The 22,500-nt window shown below is 39.8% G+C and overlaps 1 protein-coding gene across 1 annotated transcript in view; it reads left to right on the top strand.

The window, feature by feature from the left end:
• WDFY1 (WD repeat and FYVE domain containing 1) overlaps nt 1-21,963 on the top strand; it is a 28,746-nt gene extending 6,783 nt beyond the window's left edge. The window contains exons 2-12 of the mRNA XM_074591238.1: nt 1,598-1,665; nt 3,403-3,476; nt 4,699-4,753; nt 6,539-6,689; nt 9,378-9,490; nt 12,084-12,210; nt 13,817-13,922; nt 16,256-16,357; nt 17,092-17,222; nt 18,227-18,335; nt 19,025-21,963. Coding sequence (XP_074447339.1) covers nt 1,598-1,665; nt 3,403-3,476; nt 4,699-4,753; nt 6,539-6,689; nt 9,378-9,490; nt 12,084-12,210; nt 13,817-13,922; nt 16,256-16,357; nt 17,092-17,222; nt 18,227-18,335; nt 19,025-19,084 — 1,096 coding nt within the window. The 3' untranslated portion in view covers nt 19,085-21,963. The remainder of the gene's footprint in view (nt 1-1,597; nt 1,666-3,402; nt 3,477-4,698; nt 4,754-6,538; nt 6,690-9,377; nt 9,491-12,083; nt 12,211-13,816; nt 13,923-16,255; nt 16,358-17,091; nt 17,223-18,226; nt 18,336-19,024) is intronic.
• The last annotated feature ends 537 nt before the right edge of the window (nt 21,964-22,500 follow it).

Raw genomic sequence — 22,500 nt, 5'->3', positions numbered from 1 at the left:
AATGCAAAATATTTAATGGACTGGAGTAGTGTGCATTTGCCACTGAACTGGTGGCAGAGGGATTTGATTCAAAAGCTGAAAATTATTGTTTTGAGGCAGTGTGTATTCAGTTTTAGAAAAGGAAAGTAGTACGTTAAGGGTGGGCGTTGTCTGCTTTATTTTTAAGTTATCTTTTAAAGAAAGGCCCTTAAATGGATTACAAAATAAGAATGCTACCTTTATGTCTTCAACCTGAAAAATTCTAGTCTGGATGCAAGATACGAGTCCCCTCCTGTGCTCTTTTTGTTAAACTCTTACTGGCAATCCTATATGATGTTTATCAAGTCTATCCACTAGGTTTCTTTTTCTAAAAAATTCTAAATACTAGGCCTTTATTTAGCTAAAAGTAAATACAACAACTCATTTCAATGAAGTCTCTTGACAGCGTTTCCAGGTACACATGTTTACAGATCAATTAGGTTTCCATTTAGGAATGAGGAAGTTGGATTTAAACAGTAACAAGAAGGTAAACAATGGTTTGGAGAGGAAATTTCAAGTAGACTTAAAATAACCTCAGCACTGTCTACATGTATGCTCTTAACTTCTTGATGTAGATTCCCTTCAAATGTGCCTATTGTTGGAATGTTTTTAGTTGACAGTAACTTTCCACTTCCTTGCTGATTCTCTTATATCCCTCCTCCCAGGATGTGACAGTCATGAGAGCAGTGTGTAATGCTAAATATTCTCAAGACTGTTTTTGCTTTCCTTCCAAGGCCTAATTCTGGAGGGTTACAAACTAAAATCAATTTTAGAAAGAGCCTTAGTGTGCTTTCAAGTTGTCTTGTCAACTTCCTTCAATTCCTTTTTGACTGGCTAATAAGTCCTGTTCATATTTAGGCCAGAGGAGCAGTGGTACTAACATTGCTTGTCCATTGCATTTGTAAATGGGGGAGTAGAGGCATGCCTCAGAGGAAATAATACTGAAATAGATATGATGTACTTTATGGATCCATACATCAATATTTGGGGATGGAGATGTCAGTAATGTGCTGGTCTGGAGGATGAGGTACTTCTGTTACTAATATTCAGTATCTGGCTTGCTGAAGGATGAGTTGCATGGAGAAGCTGTTAAAAATTCAAAAGTTCAGGCTTCCATAATGGAACAATTTGTGGTTCTTTTTTTTAAACATAGCAAACACTTAATCTTCTATAAAACAAACTGTGGTTTGCTCTGCCAAAGCTGGAAAGTTCCCGAAACTTGAATTTGACTTAAATCAGCCAGAGCCAAGGAGAGGGAATTAAAGGAATGCAATATGTAGCAATTTCTGAGGTGGGCTGAAATGGTATTTCCATTTCGTACTTACTGAAACTCAATATATAAATAGTTTTGAAGAAAACTCTTCATGATTCAAGGGTGTCTATTCTTAGTACTATTATTTTTGTTATGTTAGAGTACTATCGGTATACTCTTATTTCTATTATGTTGTTGTTCTATTATGTTTGAGTAGCAGAAAAGCTAAGATGATTGGAGCTGATATATAAGTAATGAACTTGTTCAGATGCAAGGGATGACGTACATACTTAAAACTGTCTTCTGCCCACTCTTCCCATGACACAGAACAATACGAGTATGGCTGAAGAGAGACAGCGGACAATACTGGCCCAGCATCTATCACACCATGTCATGTAAGTACAATGCTGGAGATGGTAAGTGATAGCCAAGCATAGCATGGGGTTGTTTACCTGTGCTGTGGGGGGGAATACCTCCTTCCCATTTCCCCAGGTGCTTGATTCACTCGATGATCTTAAATTTGGGAACTTTGCAGCAACTCTAGCTCAGTCTTTAATTTGAAAATAGCTGCATAATAGGTGAGATCTAAGGCAGCATTCTGTTAGAACCATATCCTTCACCAGGTAAAACACTGTGTGGATCTGCAGCTGAAAATGTCTCAAATGCTGGCAAATAACTGATCTGCTGAATAAGTGTGCTTTCAAACCACTAGCTGAAAGTTCAGACATACCAAGGCATGCTTTATTTTTCTTTTTTTTTTTTTTTTTTTTAAGCATTTAGATTATTAAGAAATCGATACTGAGTAGTAGCTTCAGTGCTAAGTAGATCTTGAGAGTCAGTGTGCTTTTTGGGTTTTGAAACGTCACTCAGCCTGGATGCTTTGGTGTAACTTCTTTACTGTAGAGTTGCTGCCTAGACATATGCCACATATAAAAAGAGGGAATACAATGACAAAATAAAACATCATACATACAAAGGATAGTCTTTGGAATGACAATTTCTGAACTAATTTGTGTACAAATGTTAAACGAAGACCAAAGAATTGGACTCCTTGATGTTCTGTGTCTTCAGATGCAGGCTGAGTAGCCTAGGATCTAGATTAGAAATCCCAACTGTAATATTTTTTTTTCCTAATAGTTGATCTAAATTACAGCAGCTGCTCCATGTATCAATTTTCTAGATAGACTGTTCAGATTGTGCTCTGAAAAGGTTTATGCAAAATGAAGTGCTCCTATACGTAGTTCGAAGGGATGGACTTGTCCTTATGCAGTATGACCACTGAAATATTCCAGACTGTCCTGCCTGGCTTTAAATTTCTAAAAACACCTTCAAGGCTACCTTTTCTGAGGGTCTTGGAGAAGAGGGTATTGGTTTAGAACACTGTATCCTTCTCATCCTTATAACTTGCAAGTTTAATGAGGACATTCTTCAGTGAAATTTTTTCACAAAATTTTCATCAGGAGACTTTATTGTAATTTTTTTGTCATTGCTTTTCACATCTATTTTTAGCCCTTAATTTATAACAGGGAAGTAGGTCTGTAGAGGCCTTCTGCTAAAAGAGATTGTATGTAATCTCAAAAACATGAGTCGCCTTAAAGTTGCAGAAGTTGAGATATGATTCCATATGAAGTTGGCATGCAATTACATTTTTCTGTCTGTCACTTTACTCTGTAAAGAACAGAGTTCTTCATAGTTCTTTATAACTCTGTATATAACACAGTTATATACAAGAACAAGAGTATTGTTCTTGTATATAACTCACGGCTCCATTTGAGGTAATTTTAAGGAGCTCAAGTTCTTAAGTGTAACTAGCTGCATATGCTGTTGCTGCTAGCTGGGCTTTCAGCCTGTGTAAAATTCCTCTTACTGAGGTGCACCTTGCGGCAGGAAATCATGGTTGCATATGGTTCCTGGCGGTATATCTGACTTACTCTAGTAGTGTACCTCTCCTCAGCTTCACATATGGGAATTTAACTGTCTTACCAAGGGATATTATCTATGTAGACTAATTTCTATTGAGCTACTTATTCTTAAACAGCTTGTGTCCTGAGTGAAAGAATTGGTTTTAATCAGTCATGTGTATCCTAATACCTCTATTTCAATAACTGTAATGTGCTTTCTTTTTTTGGCAGCGCCATGTTCAGCCATGGCGTATCATCATGACAGCAGACGAATATTTGTAGGCCAGGATAATGGAGCTATCATGGTAAGTTGCTGTGACTTTTCTTCAGAACGCAGATTAGAATTGCTTAGATTGTCTGTGAGCACCAGGTGTTGCTGGCAGCTGATAATTTGTTTTCTTTCCCTTCTTTTTGGAATGCAACTACTACTAAATGGCTGAACTTCTTGGCAGTTCACCTGAGATGTACATGGGAGGACTGCAAATAAATAAGGGTTCTTCTGGCTAAATGTGAGCCACCTAGCCTCAAGAAGTCATTGAGCCATTAGTGTACTAGTGGACCCAAACTAACACACTTTATCGAGGAATTATTTTGAGGAGTACATTAAGCTGGACAGAGTGCCATGGCAGTGGACTAACAGGGGTTGTGAACTGCAGCTAGGTTGCATCTGGCCAGAAGTATGGATCTGCCTGTATCTTGCCATGCACGTGTCTCTGGGTTTTCTTCCTGCAGATCTTTTTATGATGTGGACATTTCAACACTAGCTCTAAAATTACAAGAGGCAGGATTGATTTTATTTTTTTCTGGGAAGTCTTCCTTCTGTCTTTCTGTACTCTTGCTGTAATGGCTCTCCCTCTCCTGGAGAGCAGATACAGATGTCATAACAGAAAGTGGGTCTGTATTCTTCCCCTCTTTTTCTTGGCAGAGGAGGGGAATCTTGTGACTTGCAGATGCTTTAATGGTTTCCTTTCTCTATGAAAATAAGGTCAAAATAGTAAGTGTCCTGTGAGGAGCCTGGATGCTGCATGAGTGTCGTAAATAGTGATTTTACTGATAGCTACTGTGAATAGTCTATACAGAACTACATAGAATAGTGATTCTAGTGATAACTACTTGAAATTGTAAACTGAGACTGTTAAAATTTCAATAAGCCTAATACATAGAGAATACTCTCACTTAAATCAGTCCATTATGAAGTCTCAGATACTTAAATCCTAAATTCTACAAGATACAGTTTTCTTTGTTCTTACTGGGGACAAATGAGATCTTATCTCTCCCTATAATCTCCCTTCAGCAAACTTGACTCTGAAAGGGTGCTCCCTGTTGAAAATGCAGTTCATTAATAACTTTAATTTACAGTTGGTGTGTCAGTGTGCTATGCTCCAGCTTGAAAAACTGCTAGTTTTTAGTGAGGTGTATTGCTGCTATGCAAATTTTGGCCTGCTCTTGGTTACTGTTCTTTTTTTCAGTATCAATATTGCTTATATCACTGCTATATCTTTTCTAATGGTTACACTTTGCTTTTAGGAGTTTCATATTTCAGAGGACTTCAATAAGATGAACTTTGTGAAGACCTATCCAGGTAAACTGTAAAACAGTGTCTACAGTAAGATTTGTGTGAAGGGGAGGCATCTAAAATAGTTGTGAAACTGGACACCGTCACAGATTAATCAAGTCCAAATATGCTTTAAATCTGACTGACTTTCTAGTTGTTGCTTAGTTGGGGATAACTGCCGTAAGATAAATGTTCTGTTATTGAGTAATCCTCAGTCAGTTGAGTCCAAGTTGCAGTCATTATCGTTAAGTTCAGTACATCATTAGCCTGCAAGTGTAATGAGCCAGAACTAGTGAGTTCAGATTTTGCTCTTCAGGTGGAGTAGTTGTGCTGCATGAATGTTAAGGTAAGAGCTTTCTAAAGGTGCGTTTTGGTATTTGCAATTTCCATCCTTACTTTCTGTAATCACTGGGCTTGATTACTTCTAGATGAAGGTAAGAGTCCTCACCTTCTCTGTCATTTTAGGAGAGCAAGAGGGATGAAAATGATCTTATTTTTCTGGTATGTGGGGAATAGGGATTGTTCTAATAGTTATGGAGAAGCCAACTTCATCATTTGGCTGCATATCTTTAAAAGAAATACAAAACTTGATTGCTGGTTAAAACTGGAATATTAATGTGAAAGGCCTGGAGGAGACTCTTAAAGACTGCAGATTATGTGTCAAAACAAAGTGCAGTTTGTCTTATGACTCCCTGACACTGATAGAAGTTCTTGCTTAGGAGAAAAAGACCTTGTTCTTAAAGCAACAAAACCTCCCTTTATCCTAAGGAAGATGACTCGACAACTCAGTCAAGGGAAGTACTTGCATGTTGTGGGCCAGGAGGGGCTTCTCTCTGATGCTCATGTAACTTCTTGTTTAGTGGCAGCATTCCAGACAAAGCTGGGTGGGCTTTGGTTTGCTGTCACATGTAGCAGTTTGAATGCTGTGGACTAGATACGCTTTCCAGTGCTTAAAAGTATGAATCACAGAATGGTTTGGGTTGGAAGGGACCTTAAAGATCATCTAGTTCCAGCCCCGCTGTGATGGGCAGGGATCTTTTCAACCAGACCAGGTTGCTCAAAGCCCCATCCAGCCTGGCCTTGAACACCTCCAGGGATGGGGCAGCCACAGTGTCTCTGAGCAGCCTGTTCCAGTGCCTCACCAACCTCACAGTAAAGAATTTTTTCCTAATATCCAATCTAAATCTCTCCTCTTTCAGTTTAAAACCATTACCCCTCCTCCTATCACTACACTCCCTGATAAAGAGTCCCCTCCCATCATTCCTGTGGGTCCTTTAGATATTGGAAGGGGCTATAAGGTCTTCCTGGAGCCTTCTCTTCTCCAGGCTGAACAACCCCAGCTCTCTCAGCCTGTCCTCATAGGAGAGGTGCTCCAGCCTCTGATCATCTTCTCAATCTGGGCATAGCTCCCCTGGGGTCAGGAAAAGAGGCACTTAAAGCAATTAAGGTTTTTAGATGTGTGATGTTCTCCCTGGAAGCTCTGGCCTAACTAGAGGAAGCTGAGGGTTTGCCTGCTTCTTAATCAGAGCATCTTGGGTATCTGGGCTGAACTCAGCTTCTCTCTCTGTGGGAGAAAGGCTTAAATTAGCTGACTGACATGTTGGGTTCACTTAAGCTATTCAGAAGGCAAATACCAAATGAAACAATGCTAACCTTTTAATTCAGCCTAGAGGCAAGTACAGTATGGTAAAAATGTCTCCCTGGGGCATTGCTTAGTTATCATCTTCAGCCTATGTCTCTCTGAATTAGAACATAAGAACCCATTGCTTTGATTTTAAGGAAAAATGAGCCAGAATCTTTTTCTTCCTACAGCTCATCAGAATCGAGTGTCTGCTATTACTTTCTGCCTGACGTCAGAGTGGGTGATCAGCACTGGTCATGACAAGTGTGTCAGCTGGATGTGCACCAGGAGTGGGAGTATGCTGGGGAGACATTACTTCACCTCTTGGGCTTCATGTCTACAGTATCCTTTGAAAAATTATTGCTACCCTGAAACTGGACGAGTACTTTATTCCTTTAGCTCAATTTGTTCCAGAGTGATATCTCTTGCAAGTCTGAAAACCCTTATTCTGATTAGATGTTTGATACCTTTATTTCTGTTAGCTGTTGTTAGATAGTAGAAGGGGATGTTGTGACCTTGAGTTGCAGAAATGGCAGTGCGTACTAGTTCCTAATTTTGAGATATTTGTCTGTAGCATCTTGTGGAAGTGACTAGTAACTGTATCTATAGCCTGGTGTGTATACTTCCTCAGCAAGTTACTTTTTCAACAGATGCCAGTGTGCATTTGAGTCATTCTAGAGCATAAAACATCATGAAAACCCTTTGGACTGCTTTAATTTTTCTGTCTTTGCCCATGTTAATATTTTCTATCTTTAAACTACAGGCTACATTGAAACTTTATTAGTTCCTAGTAGTGATTTGTGTGCAGTTTGCTTTCCTGCAAATTGTCTTTAACTTCAGCAGTCATAGCTTCAGAACTCCAGTTGTGTATTCAGCTGTAAGGACTTCAGGGTATTCTTTATCCTGTGTAAAAGACTTACAAACCTAGTAGCTTAAAATATAGTTCGTATATCAAAACTTTTGAGCATGAGTTAAATACTTTAAATTTTAAACCTATTTCTTAGCACTTGTAATGATGTCAGTTTAGATGTGGCCCGACAGTAATTGGAGGTACTGGTTGGTGTATGAGGATTAATGGCAGTAATGTTGTAGAAGTGGCGTGATTTAAAAGCTGAAAGAGGTCAACTACGTCTCTTGAAAAAATAAATACCTCTCTAGAATTGCTGTATACCTGTGTATTGCTAAGAAACTAGGAGGAAAGCTAACCGCTTGTTTGCCAGCAGCATGTCTAGCCTTCTCGGGTCTCCCACCTGTGCAGACTCTGCCTTACTGACTGAAGAGCTGATAGGTTTGTATTTTTGTACTGTTGCTCTTTTTTGCTGTCCTTCTAGAGTCCAGGGGCTTTGTGTCCCACGAAACATTTCAGGTACAGCTAGCCCCAGCTGAATGCAGCACAGAACTGGCTTAATACTGTGTGTGTGTGTTAGGAGACTAGCTCACAGAACAGTCTGGTGCCTCTGAGCCTCACTGTTTGAATTCAGTGGGTTCTATAACTAATGCTATTGCAAATAATGGAACAGTTTATTATGAAAACAGAGAAAAGAATATGACCTTTTCTATCAAGATAAAAATAAATTTCCATTGAAGACCTTGGCATTTGAAAATGCATTATAATTGATCCTGCCTTTGGACTTGTGTTTGGAAGAACTAGCTTTCTGCTGTGTGTACTAGGTGCTTAGCCTCCCTATCAGGAGGTTCCTTAGGATTTATTTGTTAATGATCCTATGCGTAAGTTTCTGAAAAACACAGCACAGTGCCTATTCTTTACTGGATTAGTGGGGATAATGCTATCCTGAACTTCCAAGATGAAGAAAGGATCACGTGTTCAAGGACTTAATGGATTTGTTGAAAGCAAATTGTTTATCTCGGGATTCTGAAGGCCTAAGAGGGATTTCAGAATGTCAACAGATGACAAAACCTCTGCTTTTTCACTTATGGTGGTGGGCTTTTTGGTATAGTGACTTTTTAAAGTTAGTCTTTTCTGTTGCTTATTATGGACTATCTTACTAGCTGCTGCTTTTGTTTTTTTTTGTGGCTCCAGGAGGACAGGTGAGTTGATCCACAGCTCTTGGGTTATGTGGTATCATCTGCATGGGCTTTTCGTAGCTCTTGCTTATATCCTGAATAGCAAAAGCCTTTTAAAGGTGGCAAATGATCTGGTCCCATCCAGCTTGCTGTGCTTTAGTTTACATAGTTTAGTTACATAGTGACAAAAACTGAATATCAGAAAATTGTTATGATATGTAATGATTTTATCAAATATGTCACCTTGTTAGTAGATCACATGTTAGGATGTGGTGTGGCTTTTATGTCAGTGTTAAATGAGAGAACTCTTTCTGAAATACGGTTCAGTCTTCGATACCGTGGTGAAGGACCTGCATCAGTACACTTGAAACTACAGAGAGCAGAACAAGAAATTAGATGGTCTCACCTTCTCAGTAGCTAGAAGATTGGGAGTGTACTTCCACTGTAAGGTGGAGGGTCAAAATCCTTGTATCTTAGTTTTCGTGTCCTGGGGACATCAACTAGTATAACATACTACAAAACTAAGAGTTTATGGGAGCGGGTACTAGGTAAGACTGAATGCACCCAGCGTCCAGTGAGGTGCTCCTAATGGTAGCTCTGCACTGCAACAAGTAGCCTGAGGAGTTCTGGCATCTCTTTTAGAAGATCCTGAGTGTGTTCTGTAAATATCTGCTAGAAATGGTGTAAATCTACTTGGCTTGCCTTTAAGTAGGAGATGGATTATCTCATGGCTTCTCCAGTGGCTTTCTGAAATGTTTCTCACTTGTTTTCCATACCGTCTTACTTGCACATGTAGGGAAGGGTGAGGAGAAGAGAGGAATGAAAAAGGCTTAACTATTACAGTCTCCAACCCCTTTGGAAGTAGTTATGTAGATATTTATCTGTCATATTAAAATGTTCTTTTCCAATTTGTTTAGAGTCTGTAGCTGACAGCTGTGCTATCTGTTTCAGTCTTGCAAAATACTTCTAAAGAACAAAGGAGGCTTCTCCTTGACTGGTGTTCAGATATGATTATGAAACTCGGCATGCATTTGTTGGTGATTATTCTGGACAGATCACTCTCCTGAAGCTTGAGCAGAATACAAGCTCAGTTATCACAACACTCAAAGGGCATGAAGGTAAAGTAACTCTTCCTCTAAATTCCACTTGACCCAGATGATAGTACCTGTTTGTAAATCGGGACATTCAGTTGGATATCTACCTCTTAAGGATAGGTGTCGGATAAACATCTAGTGCAGGGTAGCAGCTATCAAAAGCCGTACATATGACTGTCTCTTAAAGAACAGACACATTCTTGCTGATGAGAGATCTTTGCCTTACAAATACTGACAGGTATTTTTACTATAGATGAAGAATAAAGGTAAACATATGCATTCAATTAAACACAAGTTATCCACTAGATGGCCACCTTTAAAAACTTTAGTCTCCTTAACATTAAAAAGAAAGGATGAGAATGTGTTACCTTTTTTTTTTCCCACCCTCTGGAGACCTTGTATTACTATAAAAAAATATGTAAAGCAGCTTTAGCAACCCCCAATCTAGATTCTAAAAAGCCGCCTAATTCTTCACAATGTTGACTTTAATGTTCTGATCGGTCTTAATGAGACTCCAGTTTCCTATGTTTAGCTGAAACTAAGCTATATGCAAGAAATTTAGAGAGCCTTTGAGAATCAAAAGTGTCTAGTCAAAGACAAATGTCCCATCCTGCATAGTATAGCTGAAGTCCTTATATCAAATAGTCTGTAACATGATATGGAGCCACTGTCCACTGTAATGAATAAGGCAAGAATGCAAATCACAGAAGAATGTGTAATTTAATAATATGCTGAGAGAAGAAAACAAGACTTAATGTCTCTTCCCATGTGGTACTGGCAACTTTCAAATCAGCTGACTAGTTTGGGTAGGGGTGAATTACTAAGTCGTAAGTGTCTGACCCACTGGAAAAGACTGTCTTGTTTCATAGCTGTAAGTATAGAGTAGACTTTGTTAAAGCTGGGTAGACTCCTGATTTACAGATGACTGCAAAATGATAAAGCCGGCTTTGAATGAGGGAGGCAAGTTGAGATTTTTCAAATAAATGCCTCTTCTGCTTTCAAGCAGAATTTCAGATTGTTTCAGTTAAGAGCAAAATAATTCTCCTGGCCCTAGAGACTCCTTTACCTCTGTATGCTTTAGCACTAGTCGGTGTTAAAATGCAACTCCTCGATAGATGATATTGTTAGTCTGAAATCAGTGTATCTCGACATGGCACTACTATTGAGTTGTGGTGGGTCTCCAAGCACCAACTTCAGCAGTGCTGTAAGCATGCAGACAGCTTTGCCTTATATATAAGTTCCTTAAGGGGATTGTGATCCTCAAAACAAGAATTGATCTAGTATAGAAGTCGATTAAATTTGATGGGCAGGAACAGGTTTTTCTTCAATTGGTGTAATAGTAGTTCCTTCATCTTTTTTATTTTATGTTTTTTTTTTAAAGCAAAACAGATTATGTGTAACCTTTTTTCCTCCACAGTATTTGCATAACATTCTCAAGGCCTGGTAACCTAAACTTAAATGGCATCTAGTTCTTCTCTGAGTGCAGCTGTGTTTGCCAGACTTCAAAAGTCTGATTTCATCTTGTTTCCTTTCTAGCTCTTGCCTAACTGTGACTTCATAAGCAAGCAAGGTTTGCTTTGCGGTCTAAATGGTTTTAGAACTTGTCCTTCAACAGTCAGCTTGCAGAACTCTCCGTATTTAACAGCCTACTCTGTGCAAGGCTGAGATAATACTCAAATCCGCCTTTTATGGTGCGAATGGTCACTGTTCTCTCGGAGACAAGTGTTTCCAAATGGGTCAGTCTGAAAACAGTGTAGCCGTAAAGGAGGCAAGAAAAATCTCTCGCTCCAGAGAGCTGGAATAGACTGATTTGGGCTGTAATTACCATTCGTCTTGCTTTCAGACTAACAAGGCTTTTGATGACAACTGAGCAATGGAAGGATGCTTTAAAGGGAAGGCTGTCTGTAGGGAATAAAATGTTCAAGTGACTTCAAAACTATAGGCAGCATGAGTGACAAAATTACTTCTTCAGTCTCCTGTCTACATTGCCATATATACGGGTTCAGTATAAGACCGCTACTATCAGATGACTCGTTTCTTTCTATGTCTGACTAATGAGGCGCACAGCCAGGTTGGGCCTTCTGAAATCTGGTTTTGTGATTTAGTATGTAGTGGCCAGATTTAATAGTAGCAGTGAAACTCACTTGGTTTCTTATTCCAACTATTTTGAAGTTGTAAATAGTTATGTAAGTGAGGTGGTTTACCTGTGAACATTGCATGCTGTCCTGCAGCCACTGTACAATACTTACTGTATTGTAGATACTAGTCTCTGCTTGGCAAGTTTTAGTACTTTTCATCTTCCAAAGATCGCATAGCAGCCTACTGACTCTTTAACAACTACCTAAATACAAGAGGCAGAAAGCTAATAATTCAAGCTTTCTGGCTTATTCTTTGCATCTAACTTTCTTCTTAGAGATGTTTTGTTCTATTGTCAAATGTTCTTTGCCTCTCTAGCAGGACTGTGTCTTGCTGTTGCATGCTGTCCTTTGCCTTAAGGCTTTCGATATCTGTTACTGTAGTAAAGGAGTACCTCAGGTTTCACTTTAATAGCCCAGAAGAACATCATTATGCTGGGGAGTGACTCCCTTAGATCTAACTGCAGAATGTTCTTTCCTAGGAAGTATTACTTCCCTGTGGTGGGATCCTGTTCAACGACTGCTCTTCTCAGGTGCCTCTGATCACAGCATTATCATGTGGGATATTGGTGGAAGGAAGGGGCGAACGCTGCTGCTCCAGGGACATCAGTATGTAACTGTGTCTTATTTTTTCTACATGTTCTGTAATGAACACAGAGTCCCAGGAAGACTAAACAGCATGGCAAAATACCTGAATCCTTGTGAATAATGGAGAAAATAACCTTTTGCAGAACTCTGAAGACTTTCAGGGGGAAGAAGGATAATCAGTACTAGGAAAGCATTACTGATAAATCCTTTTTTTGCTCATGTTTGATACTTCTAAACCATGGGTAATGAGAACATAACATAAAAGTAGGTTATAGAAAGAGGTGGGTAAAAATCCTAAATCATCTTGCTTGGACTTTATGTAAAAGTTGCATGCTTCTGTATTGTAAATACTTCCTTGAGTTGCCTGTGAGGGTGGGGCTAGAAACTTAATGTGTAAGCATGTTTGTGTACCCATGTAGAATAAGTTTCAATATGTTCCTGTTCTCTGTGTATCAGTGAGGTGATAAACTGATTGGCTAAATGACAGGGGGTGGGGGTCTCAGCGTCAGAAAAGCATGTCACATCTCCAGAGTTCTGTGGGATTAGGTAGTTGTCTGTATTTAATCAACTCTTTATTTTTACAGACACATAACACTAGCTGCCATTTTTAAATCTAGGGCCTTAGTTCAGTCTGACAGGCAGTGCACCACTGAAGATATATTCTACTTAGAAACGCAGTGGTAGTAGAGATCTTGTTTATGTTTAAAGATGTATTTGTATAGTGCATTCTCCTCTTGTCTAATTCCATAGATGCCTCCATCCACCTTTGATCAAGACTGATAGCCTTAGCCCTAGAACTCTTGTTAAATCTTGAGGATTTAGTTTTATGGCTAAAGAACTAATAATAGAGTACTGGTTACAAAAAAGTAACTGAAGTCAGTGACTGGAGGACTTTATACTGCTGTTACTGCTGCATCATGTGTCCTGGTGAAGACTTATAACACTGTTAGTTTCTCTTCAAACATCACACTTAGCATCAAACTTCATACTGAATGGGAAAGTAAGTTCTTCTGAGAAGCAGAATGGCTTTTTTAATTCAACTTAGATGTTGCAAAGCAGTCTAATACCATTGAGATCCTTTGTTTAGTTTCTTAGGGTAGACATATTTTGCCATGACTTTATTTAGGATTAAACTGTCTTACTGGTGAATGCATGCTTTGTTTTGCAGCTGCAGGCTTAAATACTGTGACTTGTTAGCAAAAGTGGAAGCTCCATCTGCTTCCTGTATCTTGAAACAAATATTTCTCTTTATTTTTCCAGTTGTCTCTGTTTTGATAACTGGCTCTCCTTGCCAACACAGAAGAGAATTTGCATGTACACTCTGGGCCAGTTGACACTCAGCTCACTGTCAGTGCTTACTCCCAGCAAATGTTAGCATGGAACTGTACCTCTGGTATTCTGGTCAAGGCTGTAAGAACACTGCTCTAGGCAACATCCTGATGCTATGATAGTGCTTAGGTGACAGCATCTGTTCTCTCATCTTCATAGCTCTACTTAGTAGACTTAGCAAAGTGTTGGAAATCAGTTTTGGCTTCCTAGGTAGCTTTACAAGGATAAACTGGGGTTTGGTGGGAAACTAAGCTTTGTTTTAATACGTATGGGTAAATAGTGTCTACTTTGTTTGCAGTGACAAGGTGCAGGCTATCTGTTACATCCAGCTGACACGTCAGCTGGTATCTTGTTCAGCTGATGGGGGAATTGCTGTTTGGAACATGGATATCAGCCGAGAAGAGGTAAGGTCATGTTCTAGATCAACAATTTTTTTATTCTTTTTTATTTTTTTTCTCTTTTCAGAGGCTGATGTGGCTTTGCTTAGTCAGTTCTGCAGGCTGTTTTTCTCATATCGCCTGCAACTTAAGACTGAATGATGTTATTAAAACCTGTATGAAAATCTATGGCTGTCCAATTGCAGTGGATGGATTCCCAGGACAGGAGAAGTGCAGGACAGGCTTGGGACTGCTTAGAGTCTTATCACAATGAGACAACATGGTCACTGGAATGGCTACAGCCTTTGCTGCTGGAACTCTCTAAAGCATGCAAGCCTTTACAGTATAGAAACCAATGGACTGTGCTTCAGCAGTCTTGAAATAAGTTCTCAACTCATGTCAAAGCAGGTAAAGAAGTTTTGAGATGCAGCTCATAATGTAAAGTATCAGTCCCCAGACAATATATTTTCTAAAGATCTCAGCACACAGCAAACCAGCCTGCCATGTACATTCTTTCTGCATCAGTTCATATCCATCATAGGAGCTGAAAAGATGTATATTACTACTATCGTTGGTTAAACCATAATTATAGAAGTTAGCTTTGGTTGTCCCCATAAAGCAGTATTTAAGGCTCAGCCTTCTGTGCCCCGTTGCTTTTCCTTAAATGCAAGTGTCATGGGTAAGAACTGTTTTTCTGACATGTGTTGAGCTGTCACCTTAAACACACTGAATGCTACATGTGATTCTAACATTTTCAGCATCTCTCCAAAACTTCTGTGATATTATGAATCTTTGCAGTTGCAAGGAATTGACTTAGAATACAATTGGGAAAACAAGATGTGGCCATTTCTCTTCTGGATCTGCACACAATAATTAAGGGATCTTCTGAATAATAGGCAGTTTTAATACAATTAAAATAATATGGTTAACTTAGAACAGCCATGATGTCTCAGAACTCATTAGAAAAACATAATAGAGCCCAGTCCAAAAGCAAAGAAACTAAACGCATGAAGAATGATGAACATACTGCCTCTGAAGCATTAGCTAGCGAGTCATGTTATAGGGTATTCTCAAATACACACTAATGCGCGCAAGACTAGAAGACAGACTCTTTTGATTAAAAGGAATGGTAACTCCACTAACAGCCATACCATTGATCTTGGGCGGTTCCAACTGTATGTTAGTAACAGTGTTGGAAGTGTTGGCAGGTTTTTACTTCCTATTTAATGCCTGAATAGGAAGATACCCTGTTTTTCTGTTAGAGACAGCCAGAAAGTGGATTGTCTTCTCAAAAATGCTATTAAGTGAAAACTGCTATTGTAAGTAACTGAAAGAAGCAATATGGAACATCTCACTTGGCAGAGAGGCGACTCGTTTCTTCTTTCCTCCCCACCCCCCATGCTGGAAACGTTACTGCCCTTTACAGTATTTTCCACTGGCATGGGGGAAGGAAGGGGATGCAATCGAGGTTGAAGATGTAGGAACTGGACATCTGGTATTAACAAATATTGATGGTGATATGGTGGTGCAACTGACAATATTATTGTTTTATTACTGTCAACAGTGGATGTAAGTGAATTGAGAAGAAAAGCTTCTTTGTTGTTCTAGCTTTCTTCCTTTTGTGTTTCAGGGAGACTCCCCCATCAGATGTGTAAAGTTGTATAGAATACACGTGTTCTAATTCAAGTCTATATATGAAAAATATTGTGCCTCTCTTTCCGTCCCTTACAAGGACGCTCAGTTGAAGTATCTGAGAGTGCTGAAATATGTGAAAGCTACAATTATTTTCATTTGGTTGAGTCCATTTATGACAGGAAAAATATGTGGGTGGGAGAAGGGATGCATAATGAATATGTGGGCAGGATGCAAAGTGCAGATGAGTTCTTAATTATCTCAGACTGCAATTCTAGGGAAGCAGACAAGATATTTACTTCAGAATTTACTTCTTGACCTCCCTTCTTAGAAGGGATGACTGCCTCATAGCTTCTGCAACTTGGATTACACTAGCCCTTAAAAATCATCTAGGCAACCAGAGCAGCAGTCTTTGAATGCCTGCAGCAAGTTTAATAACTTAGATGTTTGAATTAGTTTTCTTATTAAGACAGTAACATAACCTACTGCTGTGGGCTTAAAAAGTATAGGAGGTGTGTAGGTACAAGTAACTGTAGTCTTGGGTTTGTGGTTTTTTGTACTGAGCTTCCTATGTACTATACCGTAGGCAAACTATTGTTGTAATGTCTAGAGCTGAGACAGGGCATCTTTCCAAGTAAAACTTTACTTTGGGCCCTTAAAACAAACTTCCTTGGCTGTTGTATGAGGAAAAATAATTCTGATTGTTTGCATCTCTTGCTCTTTTGTAGGCTCCTCAATGGCTAGAAAGTGATTCCTGTCAGAAGTGTGAACAACCTTTCTTCTGGAATATAAAGCAAATGTGGGACACAAAGACATTAGGGTTAAGACAGGTGAGATCGCTGGTTTGAGTGCTTAGCTGTACTTCAGCACTTAAGCAAAATGCAAACAGAAAACCACTAAAGCTGTTAGATCTTTTAAACTGTTGTTTTTTTGCTGCTTTGAAGTGAGGGTTTATTGAGAGGTTACAGCTTCTAGGCAGTGCTGAGAAATTTCCAAGTTCTATGGAAAGTGTTGCATCAAACTTCTATCACAGGGCAAAGCAGGCTGTGCTGGGACTGCTCCGTTGGATTTCTCTGAATATTTCTGTACACTGAAGCTGTGGATAGCTAATCCTTAAGTGTTGTGTGAAGTAGCACACAATGCCCCATAACTGAGAAAACTGCAGCCTAACATAAGGTTATAAGGTACTCAGTTCAGTGAAGCAGCTTTCTTTTTGGAGGGACTGGACGGGCACCAAGACACCCATCTGTTTCTGGCTTTCTTAGACTGTTATTTTCTTGGTTGCTTGTTCAGCCCTCTTTTTCCCCTGCTCCCAGAAAGAGCTTGCAAAAGGAGAAGAGGATGGACAGGGAGAATAAGGAGGTAAACCCATTAATGGCCAGCAAGACTCTTCAGAACTCCAGAGTCCTTGGTCTTTGCTTGAAGTAACAGAAAACTTCCTAACAGTTTGCTTCCTAGCAGGTTGCAAACCAGAAACTTCATTGTTGTTGCTCAGTGAAAACTTGATAAAGTGGTCAAGTGGCACAATATGGTGATTTGTTTGTTTGCTTTTTCCTCCATGAAGCATCACTGCAGAAAATGTGGACAAGCAGTATGTGGCAAGTGCAGTACCAAGCGGTCAAGTTACCCCATCATGGGATTTGAGTTCCAGGTCCGTGTCTGTGATTCCTGTTTTGAGTCAATCAAGGATGAAGAGTGAGTATTAAGGAGTAATAGATTAAAGTAATACTGCTGAGGTGCAGAAACACTTCTGCCTGCTCCACATCCACACACAATGCTACACAAACATGGCAAGCTGACTCTGCTAAAAGGCCACCTTTGCACTGCAGTAGCAGAGATCCCTCAGCTGGCTCTGCAAGCTGATTTAGATCAGATGTAGTATTACAGCTTTATCCACTTGATTTCTTCTTTTCCATGAGCCCAGATCTAGAGTTGAAACGTATTTGTCTCAAGACTTCTGTTCAGGTAAAGGCTATTGATTGCACTTAAAGTTGCTAAATGGTGCCTGATAATGCATCACAGCTGCCAGGATGTATATGCGTTAATTCACGTACACTTACTGAAAACTGTTCCTACAGGAATATTCATCACAGCCCAACATTATTTTCTCCATGCAGGCAAATTGGGTTAAACATCATTTGCTGTCTCATTAAACTACTCTTAGCAATGAATGAAACCCCTTTTTATTTCGATATGAACAACACTTCACTGTTCACTGTCCTGTCACCTCCTTGGACACCTGGAGTGCTAAAGGACCAAAGTAATCAGATGCCAATATTGGGGGTGTTGTGTTGTTGCTGTCATTTGGTTTTTTGTTGGTGTCTTTTTGTTTTATGAAAGAGAGAGGTGCTGTGCCCTAGTCGACTCACTATAGCCAGCAGGAAAAAATGTAGCTGAGCTTGACTTTATAACCAAAAGTAGAATTATTTATTAATGCAGTGTCCCACTTCTGCTCTAGTACTATTAACAGTCAGGCTGCAGGAGGCCAGGAAATGTCACACCTATGTAACTACTCAAGCAATGTCATAGCATGACTTGCTAATTTAATTCTGTCCCCTTTAATATGGCACTGCAGTTCTCAGGACTGATTTATTAGTACTTAGGCAACTTAATTTTCTTGTAAGTTTATTTTGTACTGGTATAATGATGCCATCAAGCTTCATCTGATGGCTGGTTTCTTTTGAATTGTTCTCTTGCAGCCGTACTTCCTTGGCAACCTTTCATGAAGGAAAACACAACATTTCACATATGTCCATGGACATCTCCAGAGGGCTAATGGTGACTTGTGGGAGCGACCGGATTGTGAAGGTATTCATGTACCTCTTTCTCTATTTGTACTTACGTGACAACTGTTGCTATAAAGCCAACTGTTGTGGGTAGCAAGGATTGTATTTGTTGCCGACTGTTCCTCCTGTTGCTGAATGAGGAAATGACCTGAAACTCCACTATGTGGAGTCTAGCTGTCAGAACTGGTTACTGTTGGTGTCCTCTGGACAAACAAAGCAGGCAGCAGCAGTAGGAGAGACTGCCAGTGGCCTTAAAGACACAGACATGATGAAACATGAAGGCTTCCTTCACTGAGCTCCCTGGCTTCTTGGAGCATTGCCACTAAAAGCCCTGGTTATAACAGTGACATGGAAATCAGATGATGTAGGATCTTGCTGTGCTTAAGCTATGCATCCTCCATGCATGTCAGAACTGAGACTGTTCCAGCGTCTGTATTTACTGTTTTTCTGTAAGCATGTTTATAACAAACTGCATAGCATTTTTTAAAACAGACCTACAGAGTACTCCTAGAAGACTCTTTTGAGCCCTAAGTTTGGCTTTTGGCTTGGAAGGCTGGTATAACTTGATGACGTTTTCCTCAAGGATAGCTTAAAGAGGTTTTGTTACCTTGTGTCCAGGGAGGTCTTTATGTTTGCTTCTGTGCCTCTTACAGAAATACCTCTTAGGTCTTACAATAATGCTATGTAATTCTCCACAATATTTTCTTCCAGATCTGGGACATGACACCGGTAGTTGGTTGCAGCCTTGCAACTGGCTTCTCTTCACGCTGATCTCATACCCAACAGGTTTATGCACCTTATGTACAGCAATACGCACCGAATGAATGGAATCCTTCTTAAGAATATTACCGCAAACACTGGTTGCTTGATTCTTCTCCTGCTGCTGTTCCAGGATGGACAGTCACCTTTGTAGAGCACGGCTTTTCTGTTGGGCTCACCGGGAATCTCCTTGGTGTGGAAGTGCAGTTTTGCAGCCTCTTGGACTAACGTAAAATGGCTTACCTGCAATATGACACCTTGATGAAAGGACCTGTTGTTTCTCGGTTTACATATGTAGTGTTAACGATGTGCTATCTCTGCTGATATATCTTGTACAGATAACCTTGTAGCTAAAACATTATCAGAGTAAAATGAGTGTAGTAAATTCGATTTGTGCAAATAGTAAAATAACTTATTTTCTCTTCCAAAAAGCAGTTGTGTAGAAATACTTTTGAGCAGTCACTGTCTAAACTGCCTCCAAAAGGTATGTTGGTTATTCCTATGGAAGGAGGAGATACTTCAAAGTGGCAGGTAGCTTCTTTCAGATGAGATAATAAGAGAACCTTTGATCACACAAGATTTCCTTTATTGGCTTTCTTGTAGTGTTTGTCTTCAAGTTCAGTTATTAGTGAAGTCACTTTTGTGGAACAACTGTTCTGTTTAGGTAGCTGGTGAGTCTTCGAACAATTCTAGGCTCTTTAAGTAGTGTTTTAGCATAGCTAATAAACTTCTGTAGTTCTTATGAAAACGTGCAGCCCAGCTACTCTACTCTAAAGACAGGTCGTAGGTATGAGCCGTGTACTTTGACAACTCTATAATGCTGTTAGAATGGGAAGCTAAGCAAATCTGCCTTGTTAAATGTAATGGCTAAGAAAAAATGGCCAGCTAAATTTTAGAGACTTTTTCCTGTGGAAAGGCTGATGTTTCTTTAATGGTAGGGAACCTGTCTAAGTGCAGCATAAATTCAAATACTGCCTTGGTGTTGCTTAAAACAGATAAATACTGAGCAATAATTACTGAGGTACAGAACAGCTGCTTTTTTCCCTGCACCTAGGTCTGTTAATCCTGAGATATCTATATTGATCTTTTCCTGTTTCAAAGCTGAGAAGTATGAAGAAGAGCTGGGAGGCTTTTATGACTGTGCAGTTGGTCCGTACAGGAAATAACTAGTGAGATACTGTCAATAAATTGGTCTGTCAGTTGTGTGAATTTCCTACATTTGAACATTGTACGGAGAACTTATTTTGAAACTTTGAAAGCTAAGGTAATATGTCACAGAGTTTAAGCTTGGAGCTATTCAGATTTTTCTGAAAACAGATGCATATGTGTGAGGACAAAAAATGTGGGTAGGTCAGCTGGCCCAGAATAGATGGTGATGGTGTTGCACAACTATCAAAGGTAATAGGCTCTTTCTGGCAGAGGACTTAAGGGTTAGACTGTCTTTCTTTACAGCAACAATCAAGTGGTGCTATGAGTGTTAGTGAATTCAAGTCCTAGGAGTGTAACTTGACACTAATAATCTGCATTGGACCATGCTGTAGGCTGAAATAGATGAAGATCACGGTATCATTCATACGTCATGATTCACTTGCATTTTAAGCCAAAAAGCTGATAGTCTCCAAAGGGCATTAGAATCCAGAGTATATTAGTTACTGTTCTTTTGGATCTGGCTTTGTCTGCCTTTCCATGGGCCTTCTCTGGAAGTTTTGCGAAGAGTCTTTTAATTTGCTAGGCTTATTGGGCCACTAAAGAATAAACAAACCCCTCTTTTGTGGGAATCCCAAAACTTGTCTTACCTTCAATTTGGGATTTAGCACTAGTCACACTGATTTGATTCATCCCTTGCTACATGCTGTATAGCTTATGTTTTTTATGAAGGCTTATTTCTAAGCTATTGAGAGAAAATCAATAATAAATCAAAAATAAATGCAGCTTTCTGCATCTGAAGGCTTTCACCCGTGTAAACTAGGAAGGAAACTGAGTGGTTGAAGGGGTGAATTAGCCCTGATAATGCTCTGCATTTGCTTTCAGACTTCTTCCTACCTGGGTTTGGAAGAGAATGGAGGCCGCCTTCCTTGCAGCGTGTAAGGCTGAACATGAGTTACGTTGCTAGAACTGTTTAAGATCCTACTGTGCTGTGGTAAGGAGGATCTAGGGTTGTGAGTTAAGCTGGGAGATCGATGTAGGTATGGGATGAATAGCATCTTTTTCAAACCAGACGTTCTAAAACTTACACCAGTGATACCGAGGTGTAACTCCTTTGCAGCTAGCACTCCTGAGCTTCAGCTTTTTTAGTTCTGATTAGTCAACGTGCCCCCTGCTCAGCATGCAGCTCCCCCCCTTCCCTGTGAATACTTCCTCTGCTTCTTGACAGCCACCTATCTTACATTATGGTTTTGCCACTAAATAATATATTCTCTATTACATATTGTTAAACCTAAGGAATCTATTTTCTATAATTGATATACTTAAAGGTAGTGTCAGTTCAGATGTAACAAGACAATTATGGCTGCTAAATCATTAGTCATTTAAGTATACTCTTGGTGTTGAATGAGTAATCCTTACAAACCACTAAAGAGATAGTGTTTTTGTTTAGAAACAACTATTTTGAAGGCACATACTCTCTCATGAAATTGAACATACTTCAATGATGTCAACTCAAGTGTGCAATTACCGAGAAGGCTTGATTTGAAGCATTACTAGTCTCGCTTGTATAACCTTCTTCGTTGGGGCAGGGAAGGGGAGCAAAGGGTACTAATATGGGCTCATTCTTTACTAGTTGTATTTATGTACCCTGCATAGTTAAGAGATGCTAGATAAATCCGTCCCTCGTTCCTTGTCTGTTTTTTAAACTTTGATTACATGTACAATAAAATATTTCTTGATATTCACTTAGTCTATTTGGATGATCCATCTTTTCTTCCGCTCTGTGAATTATGTGCTCTGGCTCCTGCTTTACATGGCCCATGTCCAAATTCTAGGTTGGAGGGAGAGCTTGTCAGATGTGTTGTAGTGGAGCTGAGTGAGCTGGAGCAGTAAGGTTAAAGGCCCATGATGAACTAACGAGCTGAGACAAACAACTGCTTCATGGCCCCAGCTCGGGATGTATAGCCTTATTGTGTGTCCTGCTTGCCAGCTTGTATAGACCTCTTCTCTGGTTCCCCTTCAGAGGTCTGCAAAGGTTCTTACAACATAGTGTCAGAGGATCAACCCCTTCCCTGAGAGCCCTTGGGACCCATCTGAGGTATTAGAGAAATACTAATTTATGCTGGATGGGATGAGCAGAGTCTACAATATGATATATACAGAGGACGCAAACTGCAGCCACAGAAGGTGGTTACACTTGTCTCATGACACTTTCTCACTCAGAAAGGATGGGGACAAGCCGGGCAGCATCCTTATTCCTCACAGTTACTCGCAGCCTTCAC

This window comes from Larus michahellis, chromosome 6 (assembly GCF_964199755.1).
Source record: "Larus michahellis chromosome 6, bLarMic1.1, whole genome shotgun sequence".
Taxonomy (NCBI): Eukaryota; Metazoa; Chordata; class Aves; order Charadriiformes; family Laridae; genus Larus; species Larus michahellis.
This window is presented reverse-complemented; position numbering and strand designations above follow the sequence as displayed.